Here is a 17,879-nt window from a genome sequence, read left to right as displayed (position 1 = left end):
GGGATAAGAATAACCTAGCATTACATAACATCAAAGGGTCCAACAAAGAGGACTTAAAATCAACTGCAGACAGTTGTGGGTGGGATCAAACTTAAGGTTCTTTGCCTGAGACCCGGTGGCACAGTGAGCTCCAAACGGTCTTTCTTTTTGGTCTGCAGATCTGCAAATCTGCCAGCGACACCCCAGGTCATAGTTTAAATAATTCAAACTTTGAAGCGAGTCCTCTCTACGGTAACGCGTCGCTAGGGCAGGGTGCATGGCCCCCTCACCTCTCTGAGATGATGGGCTTTGCACCAAGTCTCAAGTGGACAGGCCTCAAACCCCTGCTCGTCAGAGACGTCCCACTGCACCGTCTTGTGAAGCTCACTTTAGCCTTGTGTGTTTGTTATCTAGGTGATTGTCCTTGAGTCTTCTCGATCGCACTACAATTGATGTCCAACAATCTCCAACGTGGACATAAGAATCTCCTCAATACTGTGATACTTAGAGATGACTGGTAGTCCTATTTTGGCCTTCAATAAAACACCTTTCTTAGTTCATATAAAAACTGTTGGCCTATAAATCTCTATCGTATTAAAAAAGCTGGTTACTGATTAGAATAGTCTTGCATAGTGACGTTTGTTGGTGATAGAATCTTAATCTTGTTATTGTCATCACACAAACAATTTCAAACTAAACACTTTTTCACTTTCTTTTTCCCTGGTTTATTGTAAAATATACAATGGTGGAGCCTGACAGACAACGGTCTCAGTGGTGAAACAGCGCCCTCTGGTGCAGAGAGGAGGACCTCTGTAGATCGCATTCTCAGCACTTCTGTGATATAAAACGTACCTATTTAACTTGGTCTTCAGGGCTATAAATCAGCCTTGTTTAAAAGCAGGATTGTTTTTACTGGGTATTTCAGAGGTTTATGGTTTAGTATTTGTCTCCCTCTGCTGGAGGACATGTATAATTTCACTCTTTGGGCAACTCCATACCATGGGCCTTGGGTTAGTAGATGAAAGGACAGTTGATCAAACGCATACATCAGGAATATCAAATCAGATGTGAGGGAATAGTTGATTTATACCACAGTATCTCGCAGTGTGGCTCAAAGCATTTGGATCACAAGAATAATTTAGAACATAAGATGATAAAACTGAATCTATAAATTAAGTGCACAGGATAACTATCTTCTGAGTGAAGAATCGGTATCAAATAATCCACACCAGGTTTTTTATTCACACCGTCCAGTGAAGAAAATGAAGGAAGGTGGATCTTTGCATGTACGGATTGGAATCAGAGTTCGGCGTGGATTTCGGTCCAGAGCTCCAAGAATTTAATATTCCACAGCAGGTCTCTCTTCCTTCCAATAAACTTCCCAGAGGTGTGAAAGGAGGCCCAGCGGAGACGGGCGTAGTCTTCATGACAGCATTGATAAGGGTATCTGTCGGGGGACGGGAGAGTAACCTCCAATCTCCGTACCCTTTCCCCTAAGAGACAGATCTAAGACGTAATGAGTTATTAACTGGCTTACATTATCCTTTCATGTATCCACTCTGTGCCAGGGAGGTGGGTATCTGCACACAGCTGCTTAGATCACATGTATTTCATCCAGCCCTCGCTCAAACACAATCTTAAAACATGTGTCTTGCGGTTAGATGTTGTCTCATCCAGTGGGTCGTCCCTGTTGGCAAAGATCTACAGCTCAAATCTATGCAAGACCCATATAAGCATATTTTTATTTTAAACTCATTTCAGTCCTTGTCCTGCTTGTGTTTGCTTCCACTCTGTGCAGCCATTTTGCTTGAAGGACCAGAGCCAAGGACCAGAGCCACTCTTTTTTCAGACTTCATGTTGTCAGTTGTTTTTGTCAGATCCCTGCTCTGACTCACAGCAGTTCTTCATCTTGAGCCACCAGACGTCACATGACCTTATGAGAGGTACCCAAGCTGTCCCTCCCAGATCAGGGCTGGAGAACCCTTTTTAATGCCGTGACCCACGTGCTGAGGTACTTTTGCCATTTGAAAGTAACAAAATATATAAAATGTAAAAGATCCCAAACGCTTTTATGGAAAACAGCTGTTATGGCCAAGAGTGTTTGAGCCTGGATGCCAAGGGAAGGCTCCTCCTAACAGAATTAGAAAAACTGATTTCAAATTATTATATAAGTAAGATCAATCACCATATGAACTGTCCCCAACATAACCAGTCTATTCTGAACAGGAACCCAGAGGCTGAGGGTAGTCTGGTGCTGTATGGGGAGGTCTTGTGTGACCTTTGACCTGATCATCTGAGCATGAACAGACGGGGCCAGTAGAGTTGACTCCTTTCATCTCACTCGAGAAACAGCAGATGGAGAAACAGGTGTGTGCATGTGTGTGTGTGTGTGTGTGTGTGTGTGGCCGTTGGTGTGTGCGTTCAGTAACAACTCCTTGGGTGATCACTAATTGAACAATCCAGTTTTGACACAGCAGCACTGGTTATTTTATGGTAGTTCTGTTAACGTCTAGGTTGATCTGGTAAAACAGTTCAATCAAATCACTTTTCACTTTCGGTAGTTGCAGGGTGGATTTTATGTCATTGGGACGTCAATGTCCTTAAAAATAAAATGTTGGCTTCAAGATAAAATAAAAAAATCACACAACGCATTTCATTGTCATGGTTAAATATAACATGTGCACGTTTATTTGTGTGTGTGTTTGTGTGTATGTGTTTGTGTGTGCATGCTCTGTACCTATACATGTCTATGCAAACTCTAAACATAAGTCTCTACAGGGGATGATCTCCTAATCAATCAATACATCAGTAGCTGTCTCACTAGGAACCAATGCTGAACCAGTCCGACTCCAGACTGGTTTTACTACTCTTTTCTTACTTACCGCTTTCCTTAAAGGGATGAAACCAACAAACAAACAAAGGAAATTGTATCTCTCCTGCCATTTGTTCCGACATGGAACAGCAGCATCATGGGTTTGAACAAAATGGACACTCCTGTCTACAGAAGGGAAAGCAAGCTAAACCAAACAAAATGAAGGCTCTTGTCTACAGAAGGGAAAACAAGTGAAACTGAACAAAATAGAGGCTCCTGTCTACAGAAGGGAAAGCAAGCTAAAGCGAACACAATGGGCGCTCCAGTCGACAGAAGGTAAACCAGGCTGAGCTTAACATACATGATGGGATGGATAAACGGGGCCAAAACCGAGACTTATTTTAAACCTCCGTTGGTCCAAGATGAAAGTCCTTATTTAGTTACATTGGGTCCAGGTGATTTAGCTCGTTAGCCTAAATTGTTGTAAATTAGCAAATCCAGCTTGGTCGAATCAAAATCTTAGGAGGAATCAGATTAATTGATTAACTTATTCTGCATCTGGAAGTTCTTCCCCCTGTATGTACAATAGACCACCATCGTAGGATCATGCGCGTGCATGTAGAGTATAATAAGGCTTCAGTTCTCCCTGGAAGGTCCTAGAACGTACAAGATGGCTTCGGTTTCCTCTCACTGCTTCTTTTCCCTCTCGCCGCCATTTTCTTTTATTTCTTCATGATGAAAGTCCAGAGGAACCAATCAGGAGCCTCTGTTCACTTTCAACAAACCCCATTCACCAAACATAGCCCAACTGACATCTTCTTTTAGCTTAAAGGTATATGATGTTTGTTAACATATTTGATTGTATTCATATGAATTAAGGTCTTGTAGCCTGTTATAAAGCTCTTTATAGCATTCATGAAAAAGACTTCGGCTTCTGGGCAACTAACCAACATCTATGTTGGAAACAATGTTTTTAAAGATGCAGATAAACGTTTTGTGCTATTAGACTGAATCTAAGCTCAGAAGGTTGTGCTGATGTTTGCCCCCTACACCCCTAAAGAACCTGGAAGAGGACATCCATCCAATAATATGAGTTTAACATCTCAGTCAGCAGCAGGTCCTCAGTGTTTGTTGTGTCATCGCTATTTTTTTAAACCTAAATCCATCCAAGACCTGGCAGCCTCCCTGCCCAGCATCACCAACCTGGCAACCTTGCTACTCCCTAACCTCCACTGTGCGTCGCTGTTGTCCTTGTTGTTGGGCCGGGCGCTGGGGGTGGGGTCAGATGTCCTCCATGTCGAAGGCCCTCATCAGGAGGTCCAGGTCGCCCACGCTGGCGGCGTGGACCAGCTCGGGGCGCTCCATCATGGACAGGGCGATGCGGAGCGCCGCCCAGATGTTGGCGGACATGACGGGCTGGCTGGGTCGCTGGCTCTGCCTCTGCTGCTTCAGGGCTGTCAGGAAGTTACTGGCCGCCTCCCTGCAGGGGTCAGCCAAGGCGGTAGAGCTTAAAGACTGCAGGGTGAGCCAATCAAAGACAGCCCTGCGATACTAGACTCTAAAAGAGACAGTGGCCTTAGTCTCAGTGTAGTTTTCAGCTGAAATGATATTACACTAGAGTAACGTTGAATTGTATTTAATGTTATTTTTCATATAACGTACCCGTTATGATATTGCATCTCATATACATGCTGTTCTTTCGACTCCCTGTGTAAAGCACTTTGTCGTTAATGATAATGAGAACGGTACCAGTGAGGTACTGTGTTGTGTGTATGCGGGGGCTGTGATCCAGAGCGGTACCAGTATGGTACTGTGTTGTGTGTGTATGCGGGGGCTGTGATCCCGAACGGTACCAGTGAGGTACTGTGTTGTGTGTATGCGGGGGCTGTGATCCCGAACGGTACAAGTGTGGTACTGTGTTGTGTGTGTATGCGGGGGCTGTGATCCCGAACGGTACCAGTGTGGTACTGGGTGCAGGGCTGCGGATACCTGTGGAAGCCCAGGTTGATGCAGCTGATCCCCAGGTTGTAGCGGGAGCGTATGAAGCCCGGCTGGATCTCCAGGGCCCGGGAGTACGCCTCCACAGCCTCCTCACTGCGGTCCCCGTTGGCAAGCGTGGCGCCCAGACGGTTCCACAGCAGGTAGTCCTACCAGAACCACGGTGTCACACGGAGGGCAGGGCCATTCCGCCATGCAGGGGCCGGCTCTCACAACCAGGGTGGTCAGGGGCATGGAGTGGTGAGGGTGTTAGACCCCAAAACCATAAAGGTCCTGGGTTCGAACCCCAATGTCTGAGGGCTACCTGGAGGCACCCTTGAGTAAGACCCCCCCTACCTGCTCCTTCGAAAATCACGTATCACTAATTCCTTGGGGAAAGACGTCTGCTAAACGACGGTAGGAAACCGTAATAAAAAGAGTGTTAGTGGAGGATAGGTTAGTATCTAGTGGAGGGTAGGTCAGTTTAGGTTGGTGTGTATGGCTTCTTAATCTAGTGGAGGGTAGGTTAGTTAAGGTTAGTGTGTATGGCCTCTTAATCTAGTGGAGGGTAGGTTACTTTAGGTTAGTGTGTATGGCCTCTTAATCTAGTGGAGGATGGTTAGTTTAGGTTAGTGTGTATGGCCTCTTAGTCTAGTGGAGGATGGTTAGTTTAGGTTAGTTTAAAGCACCTCTTACTCGAGTGGAGGGTAGGTAAGCTTAGGTTAGCGTTGGTTATATTATGTGAGTGTAGGTCAGGTGAGTGTAGGTCAGGTGAGTGTAGGTCAGGTGAGTGTAGGTGATGTTAGTGTTGGTGATGTGAGTGTAGGTCAGGTGAGTGTAGGTGATGTTAGTGTAGGTCAGGTGAGTGTAGGTGATGTTAGTGTTGGTGATGTTAGTGTAGGTCAGGTGAGTGAAGGTGATGTTAGTGTTGGTGATGTTAGTGTAGGTGATGTGAGTGTAGGTCAGGTGAGTGTAGGTCAGGTGAGTGTAGGTCAGGTGAGTGTAGGTGATGTTAGTGTAGGTCAGGTGAGTGTAGGTGATGTGAGTGTAGGTCAGGTGAGTGTAGGTCAGGTGAGTGTAGGTGATGTTAGTGTAGGTCAGGTGAGTGTAGGTGATGTTAGTGTTGGTGATTTTAGTGTAGGTCAGGTGAGTGTAGGTGATGTTAGTGTAGGTCAGGTGAGTGTAGGTGATGTTAGTGTTTGTGATGTTAGTGTAGGTCAGGTGAGTGTAGGTGATGTTAGTGTTTGTGATGTTAGTGTAGGTCAGGTGAGTGTAGGTGATGTTAGTGTTGGTGATGTGAGTGTATGTCAGGTGAGTGTAGGTGATGTTAGTGTTTGTGATGTGAGTGTAGGTCAGGTGAGTGTTGGTGATGTTAGTGTAGGTCAGGTGAGTGTTGGTGATGTGAGTGTAGGTCAGGTGAATGTAGGTGATGTTATGTAAGGGTGGTCCTACCTGGGGTCTGACGGACAGCGCAGCAGTGAATGCCTCTACTGCCTTGTGGAACTCAGAGCTGAGGTTGAAGAGGACCCCCAGGCCCGTCTGGAGGTCCGGGTCCAGCCCGTCCTGGTTCAGTAGGACCGCCTCCTGGAACAGAGCCTTCACCTCCGCCAGCTGCTGGCTACACACACACACACACACACACACTGTATATACATACACAGGAAACGTATGCACGCCTGGAAACACATATACTACATATATAGCATGCATATAAACAATATGAAATAAATGCATGGTAGAAATATACATCGCATATATACTCACAAATACTACATATACAGTATGCACATGCAGTATACATGTAGCAATACATACACATGTATGCACACACGTATGCACACTTACATACTGTAAATACGTATATATATACAGGTATTTACAGAATGTATAAACACACACACACATTCATATAGATAGAGAGATAGATCTCTATCTATCTTATACAACTAAGGTGCTTGCAAACTGCCCAACCGAAAGCCCACATCGACCCAGTGTGCCAGAACTGTAGGTGGTGGTTGCTATTGTCGGATGAAGCTTTTCGTTGGCGGACATGTGAAACTGGTGTTGGCCAATTCCGGCCATTGTTCACTAGTTGGCTGTTGGTGTTTGTTTCGGGTGTTGTGCGTTCGCCTCTACATTGAGTTTGCACCGCTCTTAATCAGAGTTAGGGTCTCAGCAGGCTAACGTGTCGTTCCTACACGCGTACACGCGCCACACACACACGTCTGCCACGCTGTACCTGGCCGCGGCAGGGCTGGGGGTGTGGCTCGGCGCGGGGGCGGGGCCAGGCGGGGGGCCGGTGCTGTCCAATAGGAGGTGCTTGTAGCGGGGGTTGTGGCAGATCCAGCGGTGCAGGGCGTGGCAGGCGTCGCGCTGCAGGCCCGTGTTGGTGAAGCCCACCGCCAGAGCCATCAGGGCCGACAGGTTGTTGGGGTGCAGGTCCAGACACCTGGGGACACAGCGCAGAGCTCCGTTTCCTGTTTCCTGTTTCATATCACTAGGGTTCTCCCCCCTGGGAGTGCATTTGATTTTTTCAATGAGACGTTTAAAAAAAAACAATGTTTTAAACAATGATGAAACAATGTTTTAAACTATTGCAAATTATATAGCAAATTAACAGGAAAAAAATACATATTTATCGCTGAAAAATTGGGAGGTCTACTAAATGTCCTCGCTAGCCCTACCCCAAATGTTCCGTGGTGGTGCAGCACCTTTACAATTTTGTTGAGAACCCTGAATCAGATGTCATTAATGAGTTTTCAGTGATTCACCTTTAGGTGCGTGTCATCAATGAGCAGGTTAAGCCAGTTAGGGCATCTTGCTGAGGGATGCCTGGCATTGGGGTTCAAAATTTCAGCTGGAACAAACACCTTCAGCGCGACCAGACTATCCTACCCCAAAGGGTCGGCGTTTCCTGACCTATCCGTTTCCTGCTCCTACTAATTCAGGGGGTTGATATCGGGGTTGTATGGATATGTAAATATATCATATCATTTGATAGAAATATACATCTTGTATACGCCCCCTGAGGCATAATGCCCTCACCATTTATTTTCTTTGGATGCATTCATTTTATAAGTCTCTTCTTTTTGGGGCTTTTATTTTGAGGTCGTGCTCACCTCTGGAGGGAAACGATGGCCGCCTGCTCGTTCTCGTTCTCTGCCTGCGTCGTGCCCAGGACCTGCCAGGCCTGGGATGGACAGTCAAAATAAAAGCTCCATTTTGGGTTTAAATTGCAAACCAAATATATAATATCATGTTTAATCTCCAAGGGAGAATGCCAATCTCACACGAAGAGAGTTACACATAAGAGAAGTGTAGATAAGAGTAATCAAACCCTATCCATTAGGGGAAAATATAGGAAGTATCTCACAAATATCATAATAATACCATTAAATACATCACTGTCCTCAAATGTCCAGAATATACTAAACATATATTCTCAGTCTTATAAAAATAGATCCTGGCATGTCCAACAGCAGAATAAGTCAATCTAAAGTCAGAACAGAATTCTGATTCTGATTGGTTGCGCAGTGAGCTATCGTGATTGGCTGCCGGGGGATGTGGTCATGGTAACGGACCTCGGCGTCCTGGGGGTCCTGTAGGATGGCGGCCTCCAGCAGTAGGACTGCAGTGTTGAGGGCCCCCTCCCGGGCCCGCTCCTGGCCCTCGGTGAAGGCGTTGGGCCAGTCCCGGTACGGGTTGTCCGTGTGGAAGTAGTAGCCCTGAAACGGAACCCGCACCGTCAGCCCCTGCAGCACCGCCTCTACACCACCTCTACACCACCTCTACACCACCGCCTCTACACCACCGCCTCTACACCACCTCTACACCACCGCCTCTACACCACCTCTACACCACCTCTACACCACCTCTACACCACCGCCTCTACACCACCGCCTCTACACCACCTCTACACCACCTCTACACCACCTCTACACCACCACCTCTACACCACCGCCTCTACACCACCTCTACACCACCTCTACACCACCTCTACACCACCACCTCTACACCACCTCTACACCACCTCCTCTACACCACCTCTACACCACCTCTACACCACCGCCTCTACACCACCTCTACACCACCTCTACACCACCTCTACACCACCGCCTCTACACCACCTCTACACCACCTCTACACCACCGCCTCTACACCACCTCTACACCACCTCTACACCACCTCTACACCACCACCTCTACACCACCACCTCTACACCACCTCTACACCACCTCTACACCACCACCTCTACACCACCTCTACACCACCACCTCTACACCACCTCTACACCACCTCTACACCACCGCCTCTACACCACCACCTCTACACCACCTCTACACCACCACCTCTACACCACCTCTACACCACCTCTACACCACCACCTCTACACCACCACCTCTACACCACCTCTACACCACCACCTCTACACCACCTCTACACCACCTCTACACCACCGCCTCTACACCACCTCTACACCACCTCTACACCACCTCTACACCACCGCCTCTACACCACCTCTACACCACCTCTACACCACCGCCTCTACACCACCTCTACACCACCTCTACACCACCACCTCTACACCACCTCTACACCGCCTCTACACCACCACCTCTACACCACCTCTGCACCGCCTCTACACCACCTCTACACCACCACCTCTACACCACCACCTCTACACCACCTCTACACCACCACCTCTACACCACCACCTCTACACCACCTCTACACCACCACCTCTACACCACCACCTCTACACCACCTCTACACCACCGCCTCTACACCACCTCTACACCACCTCTACCACCCTACAGCACCACCTCTCCTCAGGGATCGTTGACTCAAGGTCAGCTCTGCGTTCTGCGTCACACACGGCGCTGAACCGTCGGTGCGGGCCCCGGTGTGGGACCCAGGGGGCCCCCACCGTCCAGGTATGAACCTCCTATCGACCCTAACTCACACCGAGCTCCCCAGCCATCCCCTTAAATGAATGATCTCTCCAATGTGTTACTAAATCTAGGGCTGCATTCCAGATTCTGAGGCAAATTTGGCAACCCTTTGGGTTTGGACAGAGTCCAGGGTAATGGCGCGTGTTGAGATGCGTGTTCCTCCTAGACAGCAGTGGTTACCCGTAGCCTTAAGGGTTGTTTCTTCTTTCACTGGTTTTCTGTGGAAAAGGTTTTCCCTGGACCATTTAGAGGTTTGGTAAGGGGGGGGGGGGGTCTACATGGTGTCTAATGCCAACCCGGTATCACGCCATTGCGTGCTCCTGCGCACGAACGTTAATCTATTGAAGCGTGTTCCCGAGCACGATAGTCCGACTTTTTGCGTGTTACACAAAACGAAATGTAAACCAATGCATTCTGAATGGGAGTGTTCTAAGACAATTAACGTTCTCCACAAAACGCTACGAGAGAGAGAGAAAGAGAGAGCGGGAGGGACAGAGAGAGAGAGAGAGAGCGAGAGAGAGGCTTCAGAAAGGGTGTGCGCAGATAGTACAGTGCACCCTAGTTATGTTTATGCCAAAACCTATATATATAATTAGGCTATAATTATATTATTTAGCGTGTAATGAGACAATCTATAGCCAAATTGTCGAAGATGCCCGAGAATCTTTCGGGATATCAGCATGGGAAATCGGCGAATCAGACCCATGAATCTATTGTAGCGACCCTGGGACAGTTAAATAGTTTGTGTGTTATGTGTTACATTATATTTCGTTGTCCGTTATGCCAGTTGTTCTATGTGCATGTATTGTAATGTTATTCTTGTCAAACAGCGTGTGGGGCGAATCATTAGGTCAGCTGGGGGAGGGCCTTGGAAGAACAGGAGGGTGGGGGCCTGCACGCGAGTGAGACCGTGTTGCCGGGGTAACCGGGGTTTGTTTGGGTCCGGTTTTCAGCTGTTGGTTTCAATGTTGTTACAATGTTACGGGTTTCAGTGACCTGGTTTTTGGTCCATTAAAACTACCTTCAACTAATGACTCGACATGATTATGTCACCGGCGAGGTCGTTACACTATAAAGAAACACGTCATCTCAAGCGGGAGAGAAAGTTTGCGGTGCTGGTTTGTGTCACCAACCCAGCAACCCAGTCGCCAAGAAAAAACGTTGACAGTGCACGTTTCCATGAACACTGGATACGTAGCATTTCAACGTAAAAAATAGCGTGTTATACCTACAGTATCCACGTGTGCCGCTGTGGAGGCGGGTTTCGGGGTTTGGGACACGATTGTTTAGGGGGGGGGGGAGACTGTTGTTGACCGGGGAGGGGGGGGGGGGGGGGAGACACGTTTGTTGAGGGGGGGGGGGACACACGATTGTAGGGGGGGGGGGGGGGGGGACACACCAACCCAGCAACCCAGTCGCCAAGAAAAAACGTTGACGGTGCACGTTTCCATGAACACTGGATACGTAGCATTTCAACGTAAAAAATAGCGTGTTATACCTACAGTATCCACGTGTGCCGCTGTGGAGGCGGGTTTCGGGGTTTGGGACACGATTGTTTAGGGGGGGGGGTGGGGGGGGGGGGGGGGAGACTGTTGTTGACCGGGGAGGGGGGGGGGGGGGGGGAGACACGTTTGTTGAGGGGGACGACGACACACGATTGTAGGGGGGGGACACACGTTAGTTGAAGGGGGGGGGGGGGGACACGTTTGTTGAGGGGGGGAGACACGTTTGTATCCTAACAACAAAACAAGTTAACAAAAGCCCCATTTGTCAACTGAGAACCCCAATTCCCAGAATCCCCCGCGGCTCCGGAACACGGCGTAGCTTATATTAATCTTTATTATCTGAATGGGAAATGCAATATTTTAGGACAGATACACCATTAAACGCGTTTCTAATGACATTTCTAGCGAGAAATGTACATTTTCCTTACATAATCTTCAGTCAGTGAATGTGTATGATCTTTATTAATCTTTATTATCTGAATGGGAAATGCAATATTTTAGGACAGATACACCATTAAACGCGTTTCTAATGACTTTTCTAGCGAGAAATGTACATTTTCCTTACATAATCTTCAGTCAGTGAATGTGTATGATCTTTATTAATCTTTATTATCTGAATGGGAAATGCAATATTTTAGGACCGATTCACCGTTAAACGTGTTTCTAATAAAATTTCTAGCGAGAAATATACTTTTTACTTGCATAATCTTTAGTCAGTGATTGTGTCTGATCTTTAGTTTTATAGTTATTAGGATTTGATCGGCTCGCTCGCATGTTTCAACGACGTCAGGTTGCTTTCGCTAAACTAGCAGCTCACGTGCTTCCTGCGTTTGTGTTATTAAACTGTTACTTTATGTAACTTTTAATGATATCATCTTGTTAGAAACACGTATATCTGAGAGCCAACCCAGTCGCCAAAAGCATACGTTGACAGTGTACTTTTCGTGAACACTGGATTACGTCGCATTTCAACATAAAATAGCGTGTTATACACACACACACACACACACGCACGCACACGCACAGACACACGCGCGCGCGCGCGCGCACACACACACACACACACACACACACACACACACACACACACACAGTATCTTGTACAATGATTTTTAGATTTCTTCTTTGTAAAACTTGAAAAATAAAGTAAGTTTTGGCTTTGGAAAAGTAATTATTTCCCTTATTATACAAATAGGCTATGCTGTTAAGGCTGCCGTGTTCCAATACCTGTACTTCCATGAGTATACTTAAAGGAAGTATACTATCCGTACTATCTACTACGTTAATTTTTCAGATGTGAGTGCTGTTCCAAATCGAGTACTCCGTGGTGCACTAACCGGAAATTACGATCACGACTGCCGCCGTGGCTCCTCCCCCGCAATAAACATCCCGCTTTGAAAGGTGAACTCTTTACGCCTAGCAGCTATAAAAAACTATAAAAACTAAAAAATGACTCTATTAATGCAGGCTATGTGGAAAATGCGCCGACTTTGGCTCAGCCTGGCTCCGACTCTTCCGCTACGTATACATATGTGTAATCCAGCACATATAAAGACGGGGACCAGAAAATAATTACTTTCTCTCCATTGAAACCCATTCATATTTTTCGATCTCAGAGGTCCCATGAGGGGCCTACCGGAAGGGGCGAACTTACGAGCTCTATGACGCTGCTCTCGAGCGACATATAGATAGGACTGCTAATCTTACAAGCATTCTCAAGATCGATTGTCGGCAGTAGTTCTATTCATTCTATCGCTGTAACTTTTCTCTCGTGTTGCTATGGACAAGTTGTTTGACCTGGATCTCCGTGACCCCCGCACAGAAGGAAGACACCTTGCCGTTGGGTTGATGCATGACCAATTCCTTGCAGAAGCCATGGTAACAACCTTTTGTACATTAACTGAACTTGAACTTGTACATGAAATGAATGTTTCAGTACCTCAGAAACTCCGTCTAACAAGATGTTGGACTTAAACACACAGGAGGCTGCGGAGAATGTCAATCGGGCAAGATCTGGAGGGGATTCACCACGGAGCTCAACCAAACGGAGCGGACGCGGCAAGGCCAGAGGGAGACGTGGAGGCCGTGCGGGCCATACAGGCCGTGCAGACCGATGGAGTGGCCTAACTACAGGTTTGTTTATGTGCAAATTCAGATTAGTTTAATTTGGTGACAAACAATTACCCATGGCAATTAGGGATGGGTCAGAATTTTCTATTATTCGATTTTTCGTTCCCGTGGGTCAAAGTCGATTTGTAACATTTGGACCGTTAAAGGTTGGGTATGGGATTTGCGAAACGCCAGCAGATTTTGAAAATACACAACTCAAATGGTCCTACCCCCTGTCCTTCAACGCTGACTCTACCCATTCCAAGTACAAGTACATGGGAGCGGGGGAGAGGGAGTGCCGTACGACCGTTTGATTGACGTACTTACTGTCAAATGAGTTTCTTGCAGCAGTGCAAGCACTTGAGTGTCTGCCGTAGAGATATATTAATCTGTCATGTACTGTTTAACAGGCATGGACACTGAGGTGTTGGCACTTCCTTCAGAGGATTCCTTGCCCTTACCCAGAGCACAGCAAAATCCTCAAGAGATGTTTGGTAAATATACAGTGTTTAATTCTGAAATCCAAATACTGTATATAGAATGTAGATCATTTGGTTATATTTTATTTGCAGAACAAAACATGGAGAGGCTTTCTGCCCTACTGGATTCAAGCCCCTGTCCTGCTGAGCCTGAGAGAAGCGCAGCATCATCGTGGTCTGTTAGGCAGCAGAAAGCCTCTGACCGTTGGGAGGAAGCACGGCCGTACCACCTCAGATGCCTTTTGGAATCTGAGGCTGTTGGCAAGCCATTGTGTTGCTTCTGCCACAAGCCGGCTGTTATAAGGTTGGATGTTCATCAATCAAATAATAGAATGTATCTATGTACACTAAAAAAAGTATATCATATAAATTGAGTGACTTGACTTGAGTGTTTTGTCTGCTTAGGTGCAGAGAGTGCCTTCCGGAGCAGTGGTTTTGTGGGGCCTGCGACATGCATAACCACAGCAAACGGCCACTCCACAACAGGGACAGCGTGGTGGATGGCTTCTTTAAAGCCATTCCCCCATCCACATGTATCTCAAGAGGAGAGACTGGAATATATGCCACACATGAGCAAGGTAAGGTCTGACAAATCTACCTGTCTAGACTTCCTGATCCTTATCTTGTTTATTCAGTCTGCTGCCATATACAGAATGTTCACTTTTCTTTTCGACAGATCGCATTTTACCCACAATGCCAGCACAGCACTGCACCTGCCAGGTCCCTAGCTTCACAGTGGAAGCTGGGAAACCAGTCATCTTGATTACCATCAATGGTAGAAACCAGTTCTCTATTTAGACTTCTGTTAGTCTAATATACAATATGTGTCAATGATTATGACTAATGTTGTTTTTTTCGTTAGGGCGTTATGATTTGCATTTGCCACGTTATGTGTGCCAAACATGCCTGCAGCAGTGGGCCCCTGATGTGAGAGACCTAGTCTGGAGTGGATATTGGCCAGCTTCTGCAAATGCTTCCACAATCTACACGGTGGACCTCCTCAACACCTTTCAGGAGCTGGAGTTGATCTCACCTGGATTCTCCAGGCAAGCCCTTGCAAAAATGCTGGAACATCGCACACTGTGCAGGAAGAGTAAGTGACATCAGCAATACTATTTATTATGCTCACCAATATTGTCAGCAATTTTTTTATTTTTTTTTGACTATCTCAAAAATGTTTTCCATATTCTGATATACTTTCTAGTCTGGACAGATCAACGGGGATGCCCTGCAGAGGAGCTTTCTTGAGTTTGCATACGCCTCCTTTGAGAAAGACCAGCTCTGCTGTGATACCCCTTTCACCTGCCCTGCCTGCACACCTGAAATGGTAGCAGTGTCAGCAGATGGCAACAGGAAGCTTTATCGCTTTGGCCATACTGGAAGGTGCACTTTAAGTTCTCTTTGGTAATTGAGTCGTGACTGTAAGTGACAACAAGAGTAGGTAATGGATGTTATATATTTTTCCCCTAGATCTAATGACACTCCCTTTTTTGATGGGCTATTTCTAGCCAAAGACAGTGAGGTGTCTGATTTTGTCAACACAATACAGATGGCGGTGAAGAATGTAAGTTTAAGCTAAGTTTAAACACTCAAATAGTTCTGTTACTAAAGGAATCATTGCATTTCCTGGACTTCTAGAAGTATTCCATACTCCCTACTCTTTTGTCGTGAATTACATTAACAATATGTGTATGCACTATATTCACAGATAAAGGGGAGAGGCACATGTGGAGACTCTCAATGGGCAGCAGCAAGGCAGACCTCTAGGCGGGCCTCTAAACTGGATGAGGAAGGCGTTGAGGTTGCGGTGTGTCGGCATGGCTTCCTTTTAAAAGCCCTTAACATGTACCGAGGAGAGATATTTGCGTATCCTATGTATCTCCAAAGGGAGCTTCTCCCAAGCAAGGCACAGTTTTTTGCTATGGATGTGGCATGCAAATACTGGCCATACCTACAAAAAGTTGCTTCGGTCATTCCAGCTCTCAAGAGCCTCACAGAAATGAAGCCCTTCCTGAGCATCATGCATGCAAGAGCTCATGCTACCAAGTGTGAGGTATGTCTGTTATCTGTTATTTTCAAATGAATACGCCATGTGTTACTATAGGAATGGACAGCTTTAAGCTGAATTCCTTTTCCATAATATTTGTCCACGTTTTCCAACTGCTTCATTGGCTCTAATGAACCCCAAATCCACCCATCCTTGCAACAGATAAAATGGAGTGGTCGGAATCAGAAGGGAGCAGGCACAACTGCCGGTGAGGAGGTGGAGAAAATAAACAGCTACCTCTCCCGTTGTGCCCTGACAACAAAGTACATGTCAAAAGCAGGTAAGTCACTTTGGTCTGAGTTTATGCTATCATCTAATATTGCTCATAGATTGCAGAACATAATGTAATTCTCCTTATACCAGCACGTGTGGACATGCTCACTGTGCATGCAATGGGTTGGAACCATCACAAAGCAGAGACGCTACACAAGGCCCTCTCCACAAGATATGTGAAGGTATGTTTCATATTCATGTATGTTTTTGTGCCAGTTGTTAGGCAGACTGAGTTCCTATTGTAATTATTGTAAATATTTTAGACATCTAAAAGGGCAGAAGAAGAGGCAGAGAGGCTGTCACAACTGCAGAAGGACCTGCAGTGCTCAAATGCAATGGCTGTACAGTGGATTGCTGAAGTCAAGGAATGGGCAGAGAGCGGTGAGGACAGAACAATATACATGCCTTTTTGCAGTTTCCTTACAGACATTTGTGTTCAAACGGTAATCAAAATAATACACAATCAGTGAAGCATTAGTGCTGCAAAAATCTAGAAAACTCGGTTGCATTGTATAGAATACAGTACACTGAGCTTAATTTCACCCTAACGGATATCTACAGAGACCCCAGTAACGGGTCTGCACGTTCTCCAGCAGTCCATTGAGGGTCTCCATCTGGGTCTAAAGCAACAGAAACAAACCCTCTACCGTCAGAATGGTATGTAGGCTTTTTCTTGAGTTATCCGGTATACCTAACAATGTATCTATATTGTTTTTAATATAACCTATACAAGGTTTTTGTGTCTGCATATTACGTTTCTCCTAAACAATCTAGACAGCAACAAGCTTCGCCATCGTCTCCGAAGAAAGTTGACGGAAGACAAAAAGCGCCTTCTCCAGGAGATTGATAAATACAACAGTCTTGTTGCAGACCTCTCCAAAAGGATTGATGTGGCCTTGGTTGACCACTCTTTGGCTGGACAGAGCACTGGCGCAATATGGCCATGGGAGGACTATGGCAGTGGTATGCATTTTTCAATGCTTTTAAAATGTCATGCAGTATATCGGAATAGTGAACTATCCTGAAATGATATATTAAATATAATGGTGGTTTTGTAATATATAAAACGATTTTGGGAAAGAAACATCATTTCTAAATTCTGTTTCCATTATGGTTGCATTGCTAAATGTTATGCCAGATACTCATGTATTGATCTTAATATTTTGGATCATTAGTAACAATCGGGGTCAAGAAACGACTGCACGACCAGGAAATGCTGAAAACACGGCTGGAAGAGGAGCTCCCTATCCTGGTGTTGGAGATGGCCCAGCACTGTACGTGGTTGCAGAACCTGGGAGTGGCCCTCAAGACGGAGCTTGCAAGATACGGTAAGTTAAAGACAAGTTTTGGGGATCCCATTTAATGTATTCAATTAGTGGGGGATGTTTCAATATATATTAACGTCGTTGGGTTTTCTGTCCTCTACTTGTAGAAGATGAAAATGGACTTCACTGTCTCTTGGCAAGAAGACTTGCGGAAGTGGAAGAACGACATCAAATGGTCCTGCAGCGGTATAAGACTGCTCTAGGTCCATTGGCCTCTGTCCTCCTTGATGTTTGTGAGGAAGAGGAATGTGATCCGATGGGCCTGGTCAGTCCAGACACCAGCGAGGATGAGGAAGATGCAAGAGAACAAGCAACTTAGTTGATGGTGTGGTTTCGTGCCTCGCTTGATGTACACAAATGATCATTGTTATTGCTATGTTTAAAATAAAAAAATAAAAAAATCTATCTCTTCAATTCAAGA

At 46.1% G+C, this 17,879-nt stretch overlaps 2 protein-coding genes and 2 long non-coding RNA genes across 4 annotated transcripts in view; 3 read left to right on the top strand and 1 right to left on the bottom strand.

Annotated features, from left to right (window-relative positions):
- Positions 1-4,072: 4,072 nt before the first annotated feature.
- The window catches only part of LOC307086298 (PEX5-related protein-like), a gene marked incomplete at both ends in the record, with an annotated part of 43,802 nt that continues 29,995 nt past the window's right edge, over positions 4,073-17,879 (bottom strand). Inside the window, 6 exons of the mRNA XM_079751453.1 lie at positions 4,073-4,271; positions 4,781-4,938; positions 6,221-6,386; positions 7,008-7,217; positions 7,888-7,958; positions 8,350-8,493. Coding sequence (XP_079607579.1) covers positions 4,073-4,271; positions 4,781-4,938; positions 6,221-6,386; positions 7,008-7,217; positions 7,888-7,958; positions 8,350-8,493 — 948 coding nt within the window. The remainder of the gene's footprint in view (positions 4,272-4,780; positions 4,939-6,220; positions 6,387-7,007; positions 7,218-7,887; positions 7,959-8,349; positions 8,494-17,879) is intronic.
- Positions 12,359-14,580, top strand: LOC307086300. Its single transcript, XR_013812429.1, has 6 exons — positions 12,359-13,103; positions 13,208-13,358; positions 13,745-13,828; positions 13,907-14,117; positions 14,219-14,391; positions 14,490-14,580. It is a non-coding gene; the product is annotated as an uncharacterized lncRNA (long non-coding RNA).
- Positions 15,025-16,077, top strand: LOC307086301. The gene is made up of 4 exons (XR_013812430.1): positions 15,025-15,196; positions 15,284-15,377; positions 15,522-15,866; positions 16,023-16,077. It is a non-coding gene; the product is annotated as an uncharacterized lncRNA (long non-coding RNA).
- On the top strand, positions 16,086-17,872 carry LOC307086299 (uncharacterized protein). Its single transcript, XM_079751454.1, has 7 exons — positions 16,086-16,140; positions 16,224-16,315; positions 16,397-16,514; positions 16,695-16,790; positions 16,908-17,096; positions 17,309-17,461; positions 17,566-17,872. The coding sequence occupies exons 1-7, from the start codon at positions 16,128-16,130 to the stop codon at positions 17,775-17,777; spliced, it is 873 nt and encodes a 290-aa protein (XP_079607580.1). The 5' UTR covers positions 16,086-16,127; the 3' UTR covers positions 17,778-17,872.

Source organism: Pollachius pollachius, assembly GCF_949987615.1.
Source record: "Pollachius pollachius genome assembly, chromosome: 14".
Lineage (NCBI taxonomy): Eukaryota > Metazoa > Chordata > Actinopteri > Gadiformes > Gadidae > Pollachius > Pollachius pollachius.
Note: the sequence above shows the minus strand (reverse complement) of the source record. Positions and strands in the feature narration are given on the sequence as shown.

Bases quoted from the DNA above. Each gene is read 5' to 3' on its own strand.
- LOC307086299 (XM_079751454.1), top strand. The intron at 16,791-16,907 runs GTATGTAGGCTT...TAAACAATCTAG, and splicing joins AACCCTCTACCGTCAGAATG to ACAGCAACAAGCTTCGCCAT. The intron at 17,462-17,565 runs GTAAGTTAAAGA...CTCTACTTGTAG, and splicing joins GACGGAGCTTGCAAGATACG to AAGATGAAAATGGACTTCAC.